The sequence below is a fragment of the Vigna unguiculata genome, chromosome 3, assembly GCF_037176805.1.
Source record: "Vigna unguiculata cultivar grain cowpea cultivar isolate G323 ecotype 2 chromosome 3, ASM3717680v1, whole genome shotgun sequence".
Classification (NCBI taxonomy): domain Eukaryota; kingdom Viridiplantae; phylum Streptophyta; class Magnoliopsida; order Fabales; family Fabaceae; genus Vigna; species Vigna unguiculata.
In genome coordinates this window covers 19,711,696-19,737,019 of record NC_140794.1, presented here as the reverse complement: position 1 = coordinate 19,737,019, position 25,324 = coordinate 19,711,696, and the positions used below count along the sequence as shown (strand labels likewise).

General features: G+C 28.9%; 1 protein-coding gene across 2 annotated transcripts; it reads right to left on the bottom strand.

Annotated features, from left to right (window-relative positions):
• Positions 1 to 12,090: 12,090 nt before the first annotated feature.
• On the bottom strand, positions 12,091 to 13,132 carry LOC114176682 (signal peptidase complex subunit 1-like). Of its 2 annotated transcripts, none has more exons than XM_028061793.2 (2): positions 13,043 to 13,132; positions 12,091 to 12,536 (listed from the first exon to the last, which is right to left on the bottom strand). In XM_028061793.2, exon 2 carries the CDS (start codon positions 12,534 to 12,536, stop codon positions 12,255 to 12,257), a length of 282 nt encoding a protein of 93 aa, XP_027917594.1. In that variant the 5' UTR covers positions 13,043 to 13,132; the 3' UTR covers positions 12,091 to 12,254. The 2 variants fall into 2 exon arrangements, with proteins under 2 accessions (XP_027917594.1, XP_027917595.1); XM_028061794.2 differs by lacking the exon at positions 13,043 to 13,132 and adding an exon at positions 12,828 to 12,977.
• Positions 13,133 to 25,324: the final 12,192 nt, after the last annotated feature.

The window sequence follows — 25,324 nt, the reverse complement described above, 5'->3', positions numbered from 1 at the left end:
AGCTGAACAACTCCCCTTTCTGCTTCTACCTGCTACAGTCAACAATTTATTAATGTTATTCAACTACTTTATTAAATATCATTTATTCAATTCATAACTTATAGAAAACAAATTTACCCGTGGGAGGCACAAATGGGTCTAGTTCCGGCAGAGGATCCATTGGCGAATGAATGGCATAATGCTCAAATTGGCGCATAAGTTCTTCTCTCACCTGTGTAGTGATCATTTCCTTCATTCTTTGTTCATAATCAGCACCATGACTGCATGAAAACTAATGAGAGGAGGAACCAAAAAATTGGCCTATGTCGACTCCTGATCCAACACCACACACACGTCTAGGGTGCTCAGGCCATCCAATTGCAGCAGCAAGTATGTCATGACAACCTTCTCCTCCTTGGGAGCTCTGCTCAACCAACGAATCCTACAATGTAACAAAAAAATTTATAAGAAAAATACAATATAAAACATGAACGAGCTATTTAGATAAGAATTGTATCTTACAATTTTCTCAGAGATTTCTCGTGTAGATTCAAAAGTGTAGTTGCCCAATGTGCATAGACGGGCTAACTTCCACTTTTGATGACGTGATCGTGGTGAAGGAGGCTCAATTTCTTTACCCTCAGAAGGTGGGGGCCTAGATTTTTTCTTTTCTGACATTATCTTCTCTTCAAGTTTTCTATACCCACCACGAGATAATATGTGCAAATTTTTATTTTGAGCACTTTTGCTTTGAGCCTTTTTTTTCTCTATACCTGTAACATATAAAACCAACTTTATGAATTAGTTAAAATTTTGCATAATTATCAATTGTGTTATTGATGATTTCAAATAAACATATCTACCATCTCTCAAATGTCTGAAGCTCAAGAAACTGACGCCATGTGTCTTGATCAATCCAAGTGTATTTCAACAATGAATTTTCATCCTTTTTAGATCCAAAGACGTATCTAGACGTCAACTTGGTCTTAAAACCACGAAATTTCTCAGCCATCGATGACAAACATTTTTGTTTAAGATGACAAACATTTTTGTTTAAGCGTCACCACATTTGGAATATCAAATGTTAGCTGTAATATAGAAAATGTCATCAACAATATTTATCATATTATCAACAAAATCAAAGTATAACGTTAATAACATTAATATTAGTTACCAATAAATCCTGCCATATCATTTCCCGATCAACTTCAGTGACATGATCAAAAGATGGCATAAGGATTGATATTCTCTCTCGTGCCAACATTCCTAAATAGCTTTTGAAGATGTCCGCATAACGACCACTAGGCATTCCAGTGTCGATGTTAATATCAACATGTGTTTTCTGACCTTTAGCTCTTCTTATTAAGAGTTGCCTCAACCTAGTGGCTCCTCTGGTGGGTCTCATAGTAGGTGCTTCATCCTTTGATGAAGTATGATGTTCAACCATGTATCTGTGAAATGAAAACATAAAAAACATTAATAAGCAACATATAAAATGACATATAAAACATTATTTATCAAAACACCTAAATTTTAACAAGAACATGAAATTCATACATAAAGTTATTGATTGGTCATATGTATATTCCTTCATTGTGATCTTCTTGAATTGCATGTACATCATCAACAAGATGGATTTCATCAACATTTATCGTTCTTCTAAATGGGTGGGTGACAGCAATATTAAGATCACTCAGATTCTCTTCATTAGGATCGATTTGTTTTTTTCCATGAAGAGCGACAAACCAATGTTCAGACACAGGATCTTTAACATCAAAAACCTGAGATGCTTGTTATGCCATGATAAATGGCTCGTCTCGATAACCAACCTTTCGAAAATCAACTAGAGTCATTCCTGATTCATCTATTTTGACACCACTCTTATTATCAATCCACTTACATTTGAATAGTGGAATAGTAAATATGGTATAATCAACCTCCCATATCTCTTGTATTACACCATAGTATGTCATTGATCCTACTACGGGATTTTGATCTTTAGATGTAGAAAATTGTAGCGACTCAGCTTCAAGACTGACTTCACTATTTTGTACTGTGCTTTTATCATCTAGAGACTTCGTATAGAATGTGCAATTATTTATTTCATAATCTGTACAACAGATGACATCAAATTTCAACCCATTCGCTAACCACATCAAAGTCTCAAAACATTGCGAATCTTTCAAAACCTCAGATTTAAACCAAGGCATCAATGTTCTATTATGCTCCATCAAATATCATTTCTCTTATTGTCTTGGATTGTTCTCTTTCACAATGACTTTGTGTGCAGATAAGTAAGGCATTACCTCATTTGTGTTGTTCAATATGTATAGGTGTGCTTGCATAAACTCTTCGCGATATTTGCTAACCACACTCACACCTTGGATGTTGTTACTTATAGAACACTTGTTCAACCATGATCTCTGAGGAACTACTATCGATTTTGCTTTTCCCATGTAATCTGAACAAAACTCGACACTTTCTTCAGCAATATACCTTTCGATCATTGAAGCTTCTAGACGATATTTATTTTTCACATACCCTTTCAAAATTTCATGTAACGTTCAACGGGATACATCCATCTTAAGTATATTGGTCCACAAAACATGATTTCTCTGACCAGATGAACAAGTAAATGTACCATGATGTCAAAAAATGATAGAGGAAAAAACATCTCTAGCTGACACAAGATGATAACAATTTCGGCTTGAAGTTCATCTAACTTTAAAGGATCAATGACTTTGCTACAAATTGAAGAGAAGAATGCACACAAACGCGTTATAGTTTTTCTAACATTTTTGGGTAAAATTTCACGAATAGCTACAGGTAACAATTGTTGCATTAAGATGTGGCAATCGTGAGACTTTAGGCCAACAAGCTTCAAGTCTTGCATGGACACTAAACTCTGAATATTTGAAGAGTATCCTCGAGGTATCTTGACACTCTTTAAACATAAGCAAAAACTTATCTTCTCTTGTTTGGACATAGTGTAACATGCAGGGGGCAAATAAGTACGCCTACCAACCTCCCTTGGTGCCAAGTCTTCTTGGATCTTCATTTCAACCAAATCTAAACGAGCATTTACTCCACCTTTTGTCTTTCCCTGAATGTTAAGTAGTGTACTAATCAAGCTATCACACACATTCGTCTCTACATGCATGACATTTATGCAATGCCTAACTTTAACTTCGACCAATATGGAAGATCAAAGAATATTGATTTTTTCTTCCAAGGGCTCGATGCAGATGACTTCATGGACGTTTTACCAAATACATGATGTACTTTATTAACTTTTTCATGAATTTGAATGCCAATTAATGGAGTTGGTGCTTTGTCATTCTCTTGATGCCCATTGAATGCTTTCTTTAACCTTCGATAAGGATGATTAGCTTGTAAAAATCTTCGATGGCACAGATGCACGATCTTCCTTCCATTTTTCAACTGATGAGATGAGTGTTTTCTTCACATATAGGACATGCTTTATGACCCTTGACATTGTACCCCGAAAAATTACCAAAAGCTGGAAAGTCATTAATGGTGCAAAATAACATTGCATGCATCATGAAAGTTTCAGAAGCAACAACATCAAATACTTCAACACCATCAACCCACAACAACTTCAAGTCTTCAACTAGAGGATTGAGATATACATCTATGTCATTTCCAGGCTGTTTCAGACCAGATATCATCATAAACAACATCATGTATTTTCTCTTCATGCAGAGTCCAGGAGATAAGTTGTAAACGAAGAATATAACTGGCCAACAATTGTGGTTTGTACTTAAATACCAAATGGATTCATTCCATCGGTAGCTAAGTCAAAACGAATATTTCTACATTCTTCACCGAACTTGGGAAATTCCTGATCAATATTTTTCCATTGCATTGAATCAGCTGGATGACAAATGAGTCTGTCACATCTTCTCTCAGTTGCATGCCATCTAAGGTTTTTAGCGTCTTTTGGATTTGCAAACAAACGCTTAAGTCTGGGTACGATTGGGAGGTACCAGACTACTTTCAAAGCAGATCCTTTCTTCTCTATTTGACCACTATCTTCATTGTTTCTTTTCTGCTTGTACCGTGATGACCCATACTTTGGACATTTTTTCAAATCTTCAAATTCTTTTCTGTATAATATGCAATCATTAGGACATGCGTGTATCCTTTTATACTTCATACCCATCGAACAAAGAATTTTCTTGGCATCATAGTTTCGAGTGGGTAGAGTATTTCCTTCGGGAAACATTTCATTTAAGAGCACGAGCAATTCTGTGAAGCTTTTATCTGTCCAACCATTGGTCGTTTTCAAATTCATAAGTCTTAAAATCGCTGATAATCGCGTGAACTTAGTTGAACCGACACACAACGAAGTTTCCGCATCAGCAGATATCGTCTCATACACATGCACTTGTGCAAAAGCTTCTGCGCCAACATCCCGTATCATGTCTTCCATATTGTCTTCTTCTACTCGCTCTTCATCGCTCTTCTCGTCGCTCTTTCATGGTGGAATCGACAACATTTCAGTTCGAGAAATAGTTGGAAAGTGTATTAATTTGTTGTGCCATGTCCATATTGTATAACTTCTAAGGAAACCATCACAAATAAGATGTTCCCTAACTTGAGTTGCATTCAATTTTCTCCCATTCAAATAGTTGACACAAAATGAAAGTGATTATAAACCACAATCAAATATGCACCTGAATATCAATACAAAACACAGTTGACAAATACTCATGAATTTTAAGATATGTATTTTAATATATATATATATATATATATATATATATATATATATATGCACTAATAAACTACTAGAAAGTGATTAATCTTCTTAAATTGTCCAATCGGACAATTCAAGATTCAATACATTTAAATTATTAGTATTGTATCCCCTTATATCTAATTTTCAAAAAAAATGTAGCTTCTTCAAAATGAAAACTCGGGGACAATACATAATTTTCGTATTGAATCTCAAACGAGAAACTAAAGCTAACTCAAAAATCAAACAAATATTTAAGCAAATAATAAACCACATATATATAACATATTACTAATACATAACAGACAACAAAATCTTACAAAATATTAGAATTAGGAACATGGGAGCGTGAAAATGGAATGACAATGGAAAATGATGCACACCCATGATACTTAGGTCTTCAAGAGCTACAGGAGACAATAAAATAAATAAGAGACCGTAAAAATAGAAAAAGAACAACGCAAAAATCAACCAAAAACCTAATCAAAACGCAAAACAATTACCTAAATCATAAAAAAAATTTACAAAATGAAAAAAATAGAAATAACGCGTTTTCAATTTACCCTAGAGAGAATTGGCGGCGCGACGGTGGCTGGAAATGGTGAAGGAGGCACAACAGACTCACCGGAGCAGTGGCACAGAGCAGTGAGAATGTTTATCGTGAAGTGGTGGCTGTGGTGGACCGTGGCGAAGTGGTGCGACGAAGGGCGCGACGGAGTGCGTGACGGTGGCGCAATTTGGTTGCTTTTCGCGTGTTGTTCGGTGGCGGAGCAATATCGACGACGCTAGCTTCGTGGACGAAGGCGCAATCGGCAATGGAGGGCAACGGAGGGCGCAATCGCGATGGAGGGCGACGGTGGCAGAGAGAAGAACAGTGTTGCTTTCGCGAAAAAGAAGATGAATAGTGATGGGTTCGCGAGATTTGGAACCCTAAATAAGCTATATGGCCTCGGTTCTGTAAACACCCGAGGCATAAAGTATTATAGGCCTCGGTCTTGTTTCATCCGAGGCCAAAGCCTCTACTATTAGTGGCAATTTTGAAATTCTGGAGGACATTGACGAGTTATAGGCTTCGGTTGAGTAATAATTGAAGCATAAAATGAGTTATAGGCTTCGGTTGGATAGGGACCCGAGGCAAAAAGGTTAGACAATTTTCAAAAATGCCACCGCCTCCTTATAAGCTTCGGTCCCGCAGTAACCGAGGCTTATAAGGCGAGTTAAAAACCCGATTTTGCACTGGTGTTGAGGTCCCAAGAATACACATTTTATATTTGCAGTGGTAGCTTGCATTGTAAAAACTTGATCAAGCACTTGACTTAGTCTTAGTTAACAAATGAACTAATATAAAAATATAAAGCACAAAACTTTGTTTTCTATTAACACTTTTAGATCGCATATTATTAAATTATCATCTAGGAGAGTCTTATGAACTGGATTTTTGAAAATACTTTGATAGTGAGTTAGTACAATTAAACTTCATTTGACTTTTTTAATCCAATGTTGTCCTTACAAAAAAAAAATTATGAAAAAAAATACACTATTCAATACCTCCTTCTATATTTCACAATTATCTCTAGTTAAATAAGTTCGCTATAAAGAATAAATATCATCTTTCTAAAATAGATTATTTTAGGTTTAATTAGTCGGATGGTACCCACTTTCTTTCATATGTATCAATTTGGTACCCACTTTTAAAAAGATGTCAATCGAGTCCCAATTTTTTAAAGAGTGTCTCAATTAGGTCCATTTTAGAAAAAAAAAGTTAATGTCGTCCAAACGAAAGTGGGTACCATCTGACTAATTAAACCATTATTTTATGAACCAATTAAAAGGAGTCTTTGTATTTTATATGATGCATTTAAGGTTGACATATCATTAAATTAGAATAAAAGTATAATACATACAAAAAACTACATTAAGACAACATATGACCATTATGAGTATGATATGAATCACATCATGGCCCAAATGGAGAAGGACTAATACACCATTTTATTGCAGTTTTTTTTAAGTTATTAGTTTGTTTAAATAATGACTCAATTCTTTGTAAAATTGGCTAACCAAATTATGTTTTGGTTTAATCAATTAATGGGCTCTAGTTTATTTTTATTTCAAGTTAATGACCCAATTGAAACATAGTCATCAACCTTAGGAGACCAAGAGGATGCATAACTGAATGCTTTTGGATTTCCACAATTTCAGTTACAATTAGTCATTAAGTAGTGGGATCATTAATAGCTTAAGTGGGATGTAATTGCAATTTATGGATCTTTTGTAATTTTAGTGGTCAAAACTTCTATATAAGCTGAACCATTTTATCAATGAAGAAAAGTTGAGTTTTATTCAGAAAATATTTGAGTTTTATCTCTTCTATCTTAGTGAGAGTGATTATCCTATGTTCTTGAGTGATTCAAGAAAACCTTAGGTGTATCAAAGGACTTTCTCATCCTTTGTGTATTGCCTCCCTTAGAAAGAGTGATTATTTCCTTCCACCTTTCACGTTCACATATTTTTTCACCTGAAATCACAAACTCACTTCTGTCTAGATTTATCACATGGTCATGACCCTCGTTCTACTTGCCCAAAATTAATGTTTCTTAAGCCTAATTTATAGTTCAGAATGTGAACTTTCACCTCATTTTGGAATCACGTCAATTAGAGTTCTACAGCTCGAGATATCGACTTTTTCATTATACTGTCCAGACTGGAATTTCTAACAAGTTCTAACCCTAAAGATCCTAAGTCAACCCTTGTGCAAATGGGGAGCAGATAATTTTGTTGGAAACTTGGAAACTTAGTGAAAAGGTGGATTAGAAAGAGGTTGAAATTACAGACTGGACAGTATGTTGGAAATGTCGATATCACGAGTTGTAAAACTTCAAAATTGACGTGATTACAAAATGAGGTGAAAGTTCACGTTCTGAACTATAAATTAGGCTTAAGAAACACTAATTTTGGCCAAATAGAACAAGATTTATAACCATGTGATAAATTTCGATAGAAGTGAGTTCCTAATTTCGGGTGAAAGAAGAAGATGTGAATGTGAAAGGTGGAAGAAAAGTATCACTCTTTCTATGGGAGAGAACACACAAAGTATGGAAAAGTCCTTTGATACAACCAATGTGTTCTTGAATCACTCAAGAACATAGGAGAATCACTCTTACTAAGATAAAAGAGATAAAACTCTAATATTTTCTAAATAAAACTCATTTTTTTTCTTCATTGATAAAATGGTTCAGCTTATCTAGAAGCTTTAACCATTGGAATTACAAAAGACCCATAACTTGCAATCAGATCCCACTTAAGCTATTAATGATCTCACTACTTAATGACTGATTGTAACTAAAATTGTGGCAACCCAAAAGCATTCAGCTACGCATCTTCTTGGTCTTCCAAAGGCTAATGACTAAGTTGCAATTGGACCATTATTACAACTTGAAATAAAACTAAACTAGAGCCAATTAATTGATTAAACCAAAACATAACTTGGTCTACCCATTTTACAAAGAATTGGGCCACTATTTAAAAAAACTAATAACTTAAAAAACAATTGCTGCAATGTGGTGCATTGGTTCTTCTCCATTTGAATCATGATGTTATTCATATCAGAGTATAAAAAAAGTCTTTTTATATTACCAATGACCATGCAATATTAATGGATTCTAAGAATAAGAGTTTTTGTCCATTTTTATATAATTTTGTAGTTCTTTTAATAAATGACATTCTTATTTATTATAGGATTTATGAGGACGATATAAAGCATTTTTGAACTATTCTTCAAATTTTGAAAGACAACAACTCTAGGTTAGTGGAAATAAAATTCTTGGACATGTGATTTCCAAAGGAGTAATTGTGGACCTAACCAAAGTGCAAACGATTCTTTGATGGAAACAACCAAAGTCAATGACTAAAAGTTGTAGCTTTCTTAATTTTGTTGGATATTTTAGATACTTCATCTAGATTTTCTAAAATAGTCAAGCTTTTAACCCAATTCACAGAAAAGGAGAAGTTTTTTAGTGGACAAAAGAAATACGAAAATAGTTTTCAAGATATCAATAAAAGATTAAGCACTTTCCTATGTTGGTATTACCGAATACTCCTTTTGGACAATTTGTGATATTTTGTTATGCCTTCAAAATGAGATTAATATGTGCTCTAATACGAAATAGAAGAGTATTAACATATGCTTCTAAGGAACTAAAAACACATGTGAGAAACTACCTAACTTGTAATTTAAAATTAGTTACCACTACTTTGCACTCAAAATATGAAGACATTATGTGAATGATTGTAAGTTTGAGGTTTTTAGTCATTATAAAAGTTAAAATATTTGTTTGATTACAATAAATTAAGTATGTGAAGAGGAGGTTGATGAAATTTTGAAAGATTCTAATTTTGAATTACCTTATTATCCAAGAAAAGTAAATGCAATGGAAGACACACTAAGTAAACAATCCTTGGATATCTCTTCACTAGTGATTTATGAAATGATATTGAAAAAAAAAATTATAAGATATGAAACTGTAAGTCATGCTAGAATAAAATTGAACTAATTTGGATCACCATTGACTTGCAAAGGCAAATTTGTTAGGCTTTGATGAATTCATTCCAAAGAAAAAATTGTTAAGGAAAAAGGAAGGAGAAAAGTTTGGCATAGATTGGGGGATTTTTAGATTCAATTATAGGATATGTGTGCCTAATGATTTAGAAATTTAGAAAATGATACTAGAAGAGACACACAAGAGCAAATAGAATATATGTCTAGGCGTACCAAGATCTTAAGAGAATGTTTTGATGCCCTAAATTGAAAAGGAAGTAAACCAATATGTAGCTACATGTTTGATTTGTCACAAAACAAAAAATAAAACACCAAAGGCCAATAAGAATGCTATGATCCCTAGATATACTTGAAAGGAAATCAGACAATATAATAATGGATTTTGTTATTGGTTTACCATGTAAATAAATTTGTTGTTGGCTTCATACCGGAGTTCCCATTCCGATGCAGAATTTCATTATCTGGATTATGTAATTTGGTTCCTTTAACCACATTCAAAAAGAATTTTCAGATTGCTCTTTTCAGAAAATAAAAAAATGCACGCACTCAGCCTCACAAAAAAAATCACTGCATTGGTGAACCCACCCCTACATAACTATTGTTCACTACTTCAAAACAAAATATTACCTGATTCAATTGGTGAAATTGCATAGAGTTTGTTGAAGTAATACACAAGCAAAGCAGCCAAGATTGACAAGAACTAGATGCTGTTCTCCAATGTGAAAGCAAAATGGGAAGCAATGAAAAATTTGGAGTGCAGGAAGAAAACAATAAGGTGCATGAAGAAATGAAAAAGCCCCCACGAGAAAAATTGGTAGGTCTCAATAAGAGATGTTTCTTTCTACGCCTTCCTTTTTCTTCTTTCTGCATCTTTATAGGTTTGCTGAAATTACAGTTTTAGCCTTAATAAAAAATTAAATAAAATCTTAAAATGAGAGAAATGTTTCATCTCTTTCCTCTTAACCTTTGCACGACCCCTACCCCTACCCCTACCCCTTCACCTCTATTGAATTCCATTAGTGATTGAGAAGCTTTCAAATAAGCATTCGTATGCCATATGCTCTTGCAATTACAAATTTTACAATAACACTAACCCCATTTCTTCCTCTCTCACATGAAGATGAGTGATGGATAATAATGGAAACGGTGATAGAAAGTGTCAAAGAAGATTGTATATTTATTTAATATTCTAAATTGGATGTTCTGGATTAAAAAATACTTCCTAAAACCAACAATTAAGATTGTTTTTTGTTTTTACATTTCGGAAAAGATATTTCAAAAATATATCTTTCCAAATATATAATCCAACATATTTTTTTATATCCTAAATTGTGTATTTCAGAAGATATTTTTGGATCAGAAATCATCTTCAAGAACTCTCAAGCCAGAATACAATATTTGTATTTTCATTTCAGATCTCACACAAAAATACCATATTTTTGTAATTTCATTTCAGATTGGATGTTCTGAAAAATAATTCCAAATCTGAAAATAATTTCCAAAATATACATTTCAGAACATATTTTGAATGTATTATGAAATACCTATTACCAAATCTGAAAATGTGTTCCGCCAGAATGAAGAAAGGAGATGCACGGATAATTTTTAACTTTTTATTATAATTTTAGTGAGACAATTTGGGATTTATGAGTTTTATGGGGTGCAGGAAGAAAAACGAAGGCACCTTCAACGAGGCTGAGAGGTTTTAATTTATTTTGATGGCCCACAGTGAGCTACATGAGCGAGAAAATCAATATCTTTATAAAAAAAATAATATGTAAACCTAACTGAACAATCATTGTCAAACTAACTCACTTTGTAAACTGACGGAAAAACACAGGATAGATGATTGAAGATCACAAGGACTTGATTTCCCAAAAATAAAGAGGTGCACTCTACAGGATCAAGTATACTTACTCACAATTATTGACTAGAAAATCAACAACTGATAAAAATTCTGACCAAATTATAGGTGGCAGCAAAAACAAGAGCACATCACCAACAAAGACAAAAACAATAAAGCTTCCTAGTTTGCAACATACATATAACCTAAACTACAAAAACAATTTGGCCTGAGATAGAAAACCGATTTCTTTGACATCCATAAACAATGACAGACCCATATTGCAACTCAATCAAGCAAAGTAGCACCAAAGGAAACAAAAAAGTCAGACACAGTTAAAGAGATTAATCCTATTAGTAGATTTAGAAAACAGTAATAAAACCAAAAGACTTGATAGCCTTTTGGTCCCCAACTTTCTCAAAATTCGCCAATATACTGTCTTTAAGTATTGGATGTCCATATGGAACAAAATTGCACACTTAATGTGCAAATTCTGTTGAAATTGAAGATCATCAATGGAATCCATAAATCAACAAGGTCTATCAACTATCAAAATTCTAAAAGCAACAAATGACTCTAGACAGAAGGTTTTATCTTGAATAGCTAACAATATCATTTGGGTACAATACTCAGATTCTCTAATCTAAGCAGGGTTCACAATGATAATCAATGTTCTCCTTTGATGGAAACCTTAATTACGCAAATTGTGAACATAAAACTCTGATTCTAATTGTAAAACGGTACCAAAAGTATGTTAGATCTGCGCATCTAAGTGTTGTCCTTCATGTATACCTCATGAGAATGATTAAAATTGTACACTCAAACTAAAACCACAAACCATCAAGAATAAAAAATCAGAATCTAAATGTTTCCCAGCCCCATCATGGAAACAAAGTCTAAAATCTACCAAAAGGTAAAAGAAAAAATAGGAAAATGGCAAACCAACACAACTACACAAGTATAAGCAATGTCTAAAAGAAAGCAAATATATGGTTGTACACTGTACTATCCACTAAAGGGGAAAGGGGTGGGAAGACAACAATAACTGCAAATTAGTGTCAAAACATCAAGTACTTCAAAGATATATTATCCCGCAAAGGCTAAAAATAAAAAACCTACTTCTTAACAGATTTCTTCTTGTGAGTTACATTGGCAGAAGGTTGTGGTTTGGGGTGCTTTTCAGCCTCACTTGGATCCAACCAAATAAGGGGATGGCGATTGAAAAATGGCCAATTGGGGACAGTGAGCAACGTGGTAAAAACCACACCCCCAGCGTATATGAGAATCATCATTTGGAAAGATGCCATAACATATCCACTTCCAAATGCAATCACGGCAAATGCAAGCAGCATTATCTGCATCAGTTGCTCCGCTAGCTTTTGCCCTTGCCAATCCATCTAATCAACAACAATGATGAAAGAAAAAAGCGCAGCGTCAGCAACCCTAACCCCTAACCGTTAATCGAATCATATAATATAATCCCCCAAAATCAAGGTTTTAAATGGCCAAATTTGACTGCAATTTCCTGGAACAATTTGAATTGAGAAAATACAACAAGAACAACCATAGCTTAAAACCTGGGACAAAATCATGAATCAAAAACCTATAACGAAAATTTCAATTGTTCTAAAGAATTATCAAATAACACAAATTATTGGATCAGATCTGGGATAACCGATAACCGTTACCTGCAGTGTGCAATAAAAAAACTTAGCTAGGTCTACGATTTCAAATTTGGGGAAAGTGGGAACTACGATGAAATGTGGATAAAAAAGGATAATTGTAGCGATGTTTAGCGAAATAAAACCCCCAATGAGTGTCTTGTGCTTATTTATGTGAATGTTAAGGAAGGGGTAAAAAAAGAGAGAAGAAAAAATAAGAAAAAAAGAAGAAATAGTGATACCTTGAGGAAGAGAAGACAGAAGAGGAAGAAGATGATGTTGAACGCACAAAGTGAGACTCTGAATCCCAAGGCGTGCAGTTTTAATGTCCCAAATTACACCCAATTTTCAACCCCTTTCTTTACTCTTTATATAGTAAATACAAGGTTAAATTAAACCATAAGTTCTAAATTATTTGAGAAACTGAAAGACTTTTAAACCTAAAAAAACCACCATTATTTTCTTTTCGATTTATAAATCGTTTTAACTATAGTCAATAATTCAAATGTCATTAAAATTCTGATAATGTAAACATTCAATTAATAATTTTTACATATTTTATTTTGCTGCAAGATTTTTTACATATTATTTTAGTTTAACTGTATAATGGAACTTAAGTTATTAAAATGTATCTCCATATTTAATAAAATCGCAGCAAAATTTGAATGAGACCTTAATTTCAAACCATGTCATCAATAATTTATAAATTCATGAGCCTATTTACAAATTTGTAGATTCCTAAAACTTTTTAATAATTAGTTCTAATTTGTTTTCTTACAAATTTATTTTGGGAGTTTTATTCACTACCAATACTGTCCAAATAGGAACGCTAACTATATGCTTTAATTAAAATTAAATTATTACCAGGAAAAAACACACATTACACATTTTTTAAAACAAAATATAAAATTATAAAATGATTATTATAGTAATTGCTAAAATAAAAAATTATCATTAAATTTATATTAACATTATAGAAAATGTGTATATAAATAATTTATACTTCAATAACTTTACATATTTTATTTATACAATTAAATCAATTGAAATATGCTTATCACAAATTCCCACTTATAATGGGTAGTTTTTTTAGGTTAAATTACTCTTTTGGTCCCTTTATTTGTCATGAAATTTCATTTTGCTCCTCAAGCTTTTCGTTATCTCAATTTGGTCCTCATTTTCTTAAAAACTAGTATGAGACCCGTGCCTACGCACGGGTCTTTTTTTTTATAATTTAGATTAAGAAAAATAATATTTTTATTGTCATAGTTGAGTAAATTAATTATTTATATTGTTATATTTTATAATTATAATTACATCTATGATATTTAAATAATAAATTAAAAATTAATTTAGAGTATATAGAAACTAATGTTAAAATTTTAAATAGAAGTACATCTAGATAGACCGATACTAAAAGAGAAATAATATTTGAAAGGTATTGACTTATGAAATCAGAACAAAAAAAGTTAAACTTAAATTATTTTAAATAAAAAGTAACATACAAATATGAATAAAGTGCACATATGTTATGAAATGTAATTTTGTTAAAAGTTTAACATGAATTCAAGGTTAAAATAATAAAAAAGATACATAAAATATTGTTATTAATGTAGACATTGACTCTGAGTTAATTGTTTAATGGGTACACATATAGAGTTGATTGTTATATATTATATTAAAATAAAATGCATATGTACATATCGTTGTTAAAATAAAATGTAGGTATATTGTGAATTTTTGTCCCGTGCAAAAGTATTGTCTATATATAAATAATCAACTTAAAGAAAAATGGAAAAAATGCAAACATATTGTGAGATGATATGTCCTTATTAAAAAAAAGTTAGAATAACCTAAAATTGATGCTAAAATTTTTAAACAAAAATATATACAGATATTGTTATCAACGTAGACATTGAATTTATAATAAAAGTTAAATATAATACACTAAATATGAAAGTATTATAGTAATTAATTTGGTTTTTAATATTGAATAAATAATAATAGATAAAATATATATAAAATAAAATGGTCTCGACATTTTAAATAAATTTTAACAATTACAAAAAAATGTGTTTAGAAGGATATTCTCGACATTTTCAAAATTTTATTCATAATTAAATTTCAGTCATAATAGTTTTGTTTTAAGTAACAATGAAATATAAAAAATTTGTAAGTATATTATGTAATACAGTCTCGTATGAAATAAATACAGTATGAAATTGATGTTGAGACATAACGGCCAAATACAAAGTTTAAGTTAAAAGTTTAATTCTCATATTAATTTAGATTGACGACTTATAAAAGTATTTAAACTAATAATAATAATAATAATAATATCAATCTTAATGTAATAATAATAATAATAATAATAATAATAATAATAATAATAATAATAATAATAATGTCAATGCTAATAATAATATTAATGTTACTAATACTATTGTTAATATTAATTCAAATAATAATATGATCATATAAAAAATATGTACATAATCAAAATATGGTCCTGTAAAAAATAAAAACAACATGATATTGAAATTTGTAAATAAAAACACATATAGATATCAACAAACATATACAAAGTATTGAAATAGATTGATATATAAAATCAAATATATTATTATTTTTTTAATCATAAATATTAAAACTACAAAATAACATTTGAATCAATAGTTAAATATTAAAATAGTTAATAAATATTACTAAAGACTATTTATATATATATATATATATATATATATATATATATATATATATATCGCAGTAAAAAATATTAAAAAGTAATGGATATGGATAGCTAGAATTAGTATTTAAACATATTTGAAGGTATTATATACTAAAAAATAAACTTAAAATTTGAATTAAAATTTAAACTAATTTATCTTTTTTTTTATACTTTATCTATTTCAATTATACTACAAATACTTTATCACTTTTCTACTTTTCTAATTTAAGTAATGCATTTATATTATCTCTAACGACATTTATAAATATCCAATTAATAAATTTCAACACAATATTGAAGAAACTAAAATATCTCCAAAAGAAATATATATTTTCAAACATATTCACAAAATTATATTTATTTTTATTGATAAAAATTCACTGAAAAAAAACAGTTTCAACAATATTTTGTTAGTCTCTCCAACTCTTAATCCCCTATGAAAATAGCAAGAATTTTTCATTAATTTTACTACCATCACCTAAATATAGATGACAGTGTAATTTTCTGAAATTTACGGGGATATTTTGGACTGTTTCCTAGGAAATCATTTTCTCAGTTAGATAGTTGATCCTATTACTTACTGTGAACAATAAATAATGTGAATGCAAATAACATCAAAGACTTTTGGACATGATCAATGATTTGGCAAAATTAGAGGAGACAACACCACTATTGGATATGATTTTCTGTTAGAGCAATCTAGATGTTAAATTCTTTATGACCATAAAAGGCACATTTTTTTATTATCAATCAAGTAAAATGATTTACAATTTAAATGGAAAGAAAAACAGTTTCTATAAAACCTTGCCAATAATTACAATCTCAAGATTACCATAAGTTAGATCATGCAAACATTGGAAAAACCAAATGTTGGCACCAGAATATTCACATAGAACATGGTTAATGCCATAAATTTGATAAAAAAAAATAGAATGTAGTTAAATATTCCAAGAAGATCTTTGACATTGTTCCCAGGCTTCGGAGTAGCATCCTACATTGTCCAACTATCTGTATGAACCTTTTGCCCCATTTATATCAATGCATTAATCCTCACTTTGAACTCTTCATAGTCCCTCTGTGTCAACAAACATGAGAACAACAAATGCAGTCAATTATGGTTGATGCCAAATAGAAGAGATGAAAGATGATAGGCAACAATAAAGGACAAAACTTAGGTACAACTCTCTATGTTTTTAACATTATTATTCAATGATTTGGAATTCATTTAAGTGACTATATTAATTTGTAATGCTAACATTTAGTATGTAAATTTTCTAGTAGAACTTTAACTCTGATAAAAGAACACCAAAATAGTAGATATGGGTTTTAGGGTAATATCCCTAATAGTTAGTTTTCTTAGTTTTTAAGTAGATAATTAGAGTATAAATCATTTCATTAATCTCAGAATCTTAAAAATACAAATGCTTGAGCACCATTCATGTGATACATGCATTATGCTGGAAAGACATTAACAAACTTCAACACAAAGAAAATTTTCACTGCTTTAAAAGTTTCAACTTTAATCACTTCCTCTCCTTCACCGCTAAAAACCCACAAAAAAGAATCAAGGACACATAATCCTCTGTGGTGGCCAGCGACCAATCCTCCATGGACCCTTCTTTAAGCCTTTATGATCAACAACTGTCCCTCAGTCTTTCCCAAGTTAAACTTCACGATAACTCAGTCAAGAAAGATCCCCGAAAAATTGCAAGAAAGTAAGTATCTTTATAAAAATATTTAATGGGCAAACTAAAACATCAGCAACAAAATAGGAGAAATATGGTGGATCATTTCTACAAGCTATTTTATAGAACCTATGGTTTAAAGCATAGAGGAACATGATTCTCCAAGTAAGTTACACTACTCTTTCCCTATTTTAAGCTCATCCACGGGCATCTCATTTCAAACTGTTATTAGGAAAGGGGGCACTTTATTTCTTCACCACCATTTTCAATCAAATTAACTCTGTTAATTCCAAAACTAAACCATCCATGCTTCAATATAATACAAGAATGAGAGTTTTTGAAGAGACATACCGGGCGATACTAAATCATTCTATTCAAAATTGTCAAACAGATTGCCTCTGATAACTCTGGATCTTCCACTTTTACACCACAATCACTGTAAACAAAGCTCCATTAACACAATCAATACAAAGGGTTACATTAGTCAATTCTAAAGGCTGTTTCAATATAAATAGTGGACATGTCAACTTTTGAGGTGCCAAAATATTTGCTCTTGTCGGAACATGTCAACTTAGTGATGAAAAAGAAACCTTTTCATTTAACAAATAAATAAGTACAAAACTATATGGAAAGCACATGCTAACAAAAATTGTGTACTTGAAAAAATATGACAGTAAAGATAAAACTACTTTATTTTTTTTATTATGTTTGACCAAATACAATTTAATAACATTGTTAACATGATTTTAGCTTGAGTTTCTTTAGCCACTGGAAGAATTAACAATAATCACTTGTTGAATTATGTAAGTTCACTTTACATAATAATAACTATCCAAGTATTTTATAGAAGAATAAGCTACTTAATTGGTTTTTACCCATTTTGTCTACTCTGCTTTCAATTTACTGAGAGCAATATCCTTTTATGTCTTGGAAGAGCTATCAATATCAGCATAACCACCAGTGCCTTTTCTGCAATCAAAATATGTTCCTATAAAGTTTTGTCTAATGCCCTTTTAAAACAAAATAACTACATCGTGTTAGTTGATGCTTCCCAAATTAGGTATGATAGTACTTACAACTCATGTACTATAGCAGCTTGAGTAAACTCAATTGCATGCTTTAGACTACCAGGTTGAAGTATTTAGTGGTTATAGGAAGATTCAAATCAACTCCATTCATTAAGTTGAAACTTTAAACAAAAAAAATGGAGTAAAACAACCAATACATACACAGACAATAAATATATATATATATATATATATATATATATATATATATATATATATATATATATATATATATATATATATATATATATACACACCAAGTTCAAAGTCTAAACCTTAAATCCAACCATAAAATCTTATAGCACATGAGAACCGGGAAATTTACCATGAGTTTGTTGTTAAATGTTTTTTTATTCAATGAAATGATCATGCACCATTTCTTAGTTTTACTAACTTCAATATTTGATTGGAACAATTTATTTGTTGGAAGTAACCACTTTTACTACACATGGCTAAAATATATAATAAATATGCAATGCAGAAGTTGTACCATTAAATGCTGGAGAGACAATTCCCTCGAGAATGTGCCTATTAGAATGTCGACTACCATTTTTTGTAAATTTTTACATGTAAAGACCAGGCTTTTTTAAGTTGTTCACAACATCTCTTGGAGCAAGCTTTGCCCTCTCATCATACACGAACACAAATCTTTCCCTGCCTAAATTATAAAGGATGCCCCAATCACCTCTGACAGCTTCGGATATCAGCATTTAAAAGAGTAGTTCACTGCTGTTACAAAAAATCTCCCAAGTGAGCTCTAGAAATCCAAACAATTATCTAAATAATGTTTTTTTACTGGAGGCAATTATGTTGCTCATATAACTCTCATACTTGATAGATATAACCTATTGCACATTTTGTTTATTTTCAATTAATGGTGTAAGATATTCATTAAATAGTAATTATTTAGTTTTGAAATAATTTACTCACTCAATGAGATGATACATTACAATACTTTGAACACTGAGAACATATAATTTAAAACACAACACTTTTAGTTTCAAGTATACTTCATGATTGCCAATTGATATTTATTTATACATTAATCATCCATTCTAAAATTATAGTGTATCATCCAAGTAAATAAATGACATTATGAATGACTCAGTAACTATAATAAGGAATCCTTTACTTTCAATTCTTTCTATTTGGAGGTAATCTTGTTTTATAATCATAATTGGTTTAGCTATTAGAATAAAACTACATTATGACCACCAATTGTTATGTGATATAAACAATTAAGACCATAAAAGAAATTACCAAACAAATTAAAGTTCAAACAAAAGTTTTCACTAAAGTTGGAGCATCAAACAATTTTGCAATGTTGACCCTTACTGAAGTGAGAAAACCCATGTAGATGGTACTGCAGGACTTCATTCAACTCACTAAATTCAAAATCATAAAGATAAAGACATCAATACCATAATAGTTTATAGCATTAACAATGAATTCAAAAAACAAAAATGTAAAGATGATCAAAATCAAACATCATCAACCAACATGAAAATAAAATATTATATTTTTCAATTCAAATGACTCACCATCATAGGTTTCCTTTAATGTGACCTGTCCCTTAAATTTAACTTGGTATACTTCAAACTTTTATTTCAATTCCAATCCCTGCCACTGGCCTTGTTGCCTCATTCACCAGACACTCGGATGACAACAAATATATAATATTGAAACCTATAATACAAAACAAATCACATACAAATTGATAAGGGGAAAACATAACCTTTGAGTGATTGATGAATTATAGACACTAAAAACATAACTACGACACAATAAATCATCATTATTCCCAATCTAAATTCCACACTATTTGTAAAGCACTGACCTTTGACCAGCTATATGCATTGAGATGTAGTGTGGGAAGACCCCCTTTGTCTTTGTTGCCTCAAAATTAAAAGGGCCTGAAACACATTATCATTTGTTACATGATCCATAAAGTAAACCTAGGGACAACAAATGTCACAATCGGAACCACACACCATAAAGTAAACCCAAGGACAACAAATGTCATGACCGAAACCACACACCATAGTAAAGGAAAGAAGGTTTACCTGTATCCTCACATAAATAACCCTAAATGCCGGTACGGGGAGGAGAGAAAAACCACCACAAAGATTCCAAGAACACATAAACCTAGCATTATCAGGATGGGTTGGCTAAAAAACATTTAGGAACTCGTACACTACAAAAAAAAATTGCATTTAACGGGGGTTATTTAACGAAGGTTAATATAACCTTAGCAATTGATTAACTTAACTAAGGTTTTTAAAATTTTCGTTAAATTCCAAAGGTTTAGTGTTAAACCTCTATAAAATAGTGTAGGTTTTCAAAACTTCCGTTAAATTACAAAGGTTTAACTTTAAACCTCTAAAAAATAGTATAGGTTTTTAAAACCTCCATTAAATTACAAAGGTTTAATGTTAAACCTTTAAAATGTAGTATAGGTTTTTAAAACCTTTGCTAAATTATAAAGATTTAATTTTAAACATCTAGAAAATAGTCTAGGTTTCTTTCAAACTCCATAAAATATATACAATTATTACTTATAATATTTTTTGCCAATTTATTTTTATGAAAATATCGGTAATGTTCTTTAAAAATTATTTATTAAAAAAATACATGTAGATTATTTTCTTTCACGTAAATTTTTTTATATAAAATTATCCTAAAACTAAAAAATATTTTTTATTGACAATCGATTTGTAATGATTAAATAAACCGCTAAAATTATTTTTATTTATGATATTTTTCTTTAACCATCACAATCGGTCAATTATATTATTTTAAATTTAATTAATGAGTCACTAAAAAAATATAATTTATATTGACAGTATATTTTTAGCGATTATAATAAACCGTTAAAAATTAAAACAAATTTTGTAAATTATTCAAACTGCTATAAATTTTATACTTAAACTAGCATGAGACCCGTGCGTACGCACGGGTCGTGTTTTTGATTTTTAAAATTTTTGTTTAGAAAACAGATTTTAATATTATTATCAATAAATCAATAATTTAATTTAAAAGTTATAGGTGTTATAATTGTCAATTTAAATATATTCAAACGATAAATTTATTTAACAATGATATAATTATATATTTACATATAATTAATTATTACTATGTATTATGTGTTATATGTTATGTGTTTTTGAGTAATTTGGAATAATCAATTTGTGATGACATAGAATGTTATTTTGTTTAGATTAAGAAATATCAGTATGATATTTTTTAGAAGTTTAATTACAAAACATGTTTGTGATAATAAGTTTAGAGTTTTAGTCAAGATTAAAGAGTAAAAAATAGGTGTTAATTTTTTTAGTTTTGGATTTTCTTGTTAGATTTCAAAGTTATTTAAAATATATTTGAAATAACTAAGTCATGTTTTTTTTTATATTTTTAATATTTAAAAAATATTTTATTGTTAATATATATAAATTAGTGATTTGAATAATTATTATTGTTATTGGTTTAATTATTTAATGATTAATTTTATTGTTTAAATATATTATTAATTTATTTAATTATAATAATTTGTAATAGTAATAGGTCATTGTGAAAGTAAAATATAAGTATATTATGTAATATGGTCATGTATAAATTAAATATAATATAAAATTGATGTTAAAACTTTAAAAAAATATATTATATGTTATATCTATAACAATATATAAAGTGAATTCCCTCTTTTGTGTCCACATTTTAAAATACCAATTTTACCCTTTAAAATATAATTATTTATTAAATTTTTAAATATTGATCGTTATTTTTACAAATATTTTTATAAAATTGTCTATCTCTACTCTTTTATTTTTTTACAAATATCTATAACAATTATATTTCACTTTATATATTTCATTTTCTATCTCAAATTTTCTAATATATTTCACTTTATTTTTAATAAATATAATTTTATTTTATATATTAACTTAATAATATTACATTACCACCTACTAATATAATATAACGTATATTTAAAAACTGTGTCGCGCCTGTGTGTACGCTAGTATTAAAATAAGATGCCTACTTTGTATGATATATTATAATAAAATACGTATGCACAGATCGTTATTAAAGTAAAATTTAGGCATATGGTATTATATGGTCATGTACAAAATATATACAATGTGAAATAATGTTAAATTGGTGTTAAAATTTTTAAATAGAAATATATGTAAATATTAAACACATGTATATTATAATAGAATAAAATGTAGACATATTATGTTATATGGTCTCGTACAAAATATATATAAAATAAAATTTATGTTAAAATTTTTAAATAGAGACACATATAAACACATGTATATTATATTAAAATATAATGTGTATCCATGGGTCCTTGTTAAAGTAAAATGTAGGCATATTATGTAATAATGTCCCATATAAAATAATACAACATGAAATTGTATTAACATTTTTAAATAGAAACACATGTAGATATAAACACTTATATATTATATTAAAATGAAATGAGTATGCACGGGTCGTTGCTAAAGTAAAATGTAATATAGTCCCATAGAAAATAAATATAATATGAAATTGATATTAACATATTTAAATAGAAACAAATGTAGATACAAACACATATATATTACATTAAAAGAAAATGCATATGCATGAGTTGTTGTTAAAGTAATATTTAAGCATAATGTGTAATATGGTCCTATATAAAATAAATACATGGTGAAATTGATGATAAAATTTTAAAATAGAAACACATGTACATAAAAACCCTTGAATGTTATATTTAAATTAAATACGTATGCACATGTTGCTACTAAAATAAAATGTTGTCATATTATGTAATATGGTCAAATAAAAAAAATAACATGAATTTGATGTTAACATCTTTAAATAAAAATACGTGTAGATACAAACACATGTATATTACATTAGAATGAAATACATATGCACGTGTTGTTGTTAAAATAAAATTTAGGCATAATATGTAATATGGTCCTATATAAAATAAATACAATGTGAAATTGATAATAAATTTTTTAAATAGAATTATATTAAAAAGAAATGTGTATGCACCGGTAGATGCTAAAGTAAAATGTAGACACATTGTATAATATGATCCCAAACAAAAATAAAATATAATAAATCTTTCCAATCTTCAATAAATACAGAATCAACCTCCACTGAGTATTAAAACAATAGTTTAATAAATAACGAAATAAATTAAAATAAGTAGAACATTTCATCATAATTATAATAACAAATAATAATAATAAAAATAACATTAATAATTGAACAAAAATATTAAAATGAAATAAATTTTTTGAATGAAATTATAATATAATAATGTAATGATAAATATATTGCAAACTAAGGAAGATAATGTAAATATAATTAAATATATTGACAAAATATAATTCTACAAATAATTTTTGGACATCGTTAAAGAAATTTAAAATATTTAAATAAATCAACAAATAAATGTTTTAATCCTTTAAATATTCCCAATCCCATTTCAAAATAAATTAATTATTACTTTGAAAAGTTTAAATTGGTACAAATTTAAAATAGAAATAACTAAATATAGCTTTATCATTTTGGCAATATGAACAACAAAAAATCATAAAAGTAGAAGTGGAATGGACCAATATTTTTGCAATCAATCCAATTTGAAATAAAAGTGTAAGATAGCTTATTACCATATAACACTATCTGAATATGTTAACACTATATATCTTGATTTTACTTGTTACCATATAATACTTCCTTGAATTACAAATTTTGGCCAAATCTTGAAAAGATAACTTATTCATACAGTAAAATGCTTATTATACAAATAATGTAGTAAAGTAATATTAAAACTGACATTGTAAATAAAATGTAATAAATATATTCAATACATATTGATTCAAAATTTGTTGGATAATAATTAAAGTAATAATTTAAAATAAAATATATTTATCGATTGAAATAATAATAACAAAATAGTAATTATAATATTGTTATTTTAAATGCCTAATTTTTTATTTTGTAATATTATGATTTATATATTGTCAATGTATTCAATATATATGAAATTCAATAAAACTAAGAAATTTATGAGAATAATAATTTAACTTGTGTACTTATTGATTTCGTTATGTTATGTAGGGTGATAAATATATTATTTAAATAATTATTTTGGTTATTGACAATAATAAATTTATATTAGCTAAATTATTCAATACAATTAGTAACAATAATGTTTTTTTATAGCATTTGTTAGTTATTTGTCATATATATATATATATATATATATATATATATATATATATATATTAATCGAAAATAATCAGTTTATATTAGAAAAAATATATTTTTTATATATTTTTGTTAGTTATTTTTTATATCTAAATATATAGATTTGTGTTAATTGAAAATAATCAATTTATATTAGGAAAAATATATTTCGTATAATTAACATGACATGATATATTATTGTTAGTTATTTTGTATTGTATAATTGGTGATTAATTTTTAATGTTTCACAACACTTAACTATTAATTATTCTAATTAATTATTAATATAATTCATATTTCACACGGCTTAATAAAGCTTTATGAAGTAAACTTATTTCACAGTGATCAAATCATTACATTTTTAGAATCAATAAGAAGGGTTTAATTTTGGCGGCAAACAATACTTATTAGGTGTCTTTTTAATGCCTCTGCAGTTTGATTTGGTAGAGACCCTTTTATTTCGTGAATCAATTTTCTAATATTATACTCAGTATGTCTATTAACTTGGTTCTGATAATCTAATATTGTGTTAATTTGTTTACTGTAGGTAGGTTATTTCATTGAAGTAGTTTTTTTTTTTTTTCGTTCCATTATAAACTATTGTGAAATTAATTGAAATTAATTATAAATAGTTTTTCTCATGATAAAGTATGGTCAGATCAATTATAAATCCTTCTATTCAAATTTGACGCTATTTATCATGAAGTGTGACTATGATTAATTATAATAAACTTATTTTACTTTCAATGCTTAAATTATATTTCTGTGATATTATGATCGATTTAATAG

Coding starts and splice junctions, on each gene's coding strand:
- LOC114176682 (XM_028061793.2), bottom strand. CDS start 12,536: ATGGATTGGCAAGGGCAAAAGCTAGCGGAGCAACTGATGCAGATAATG.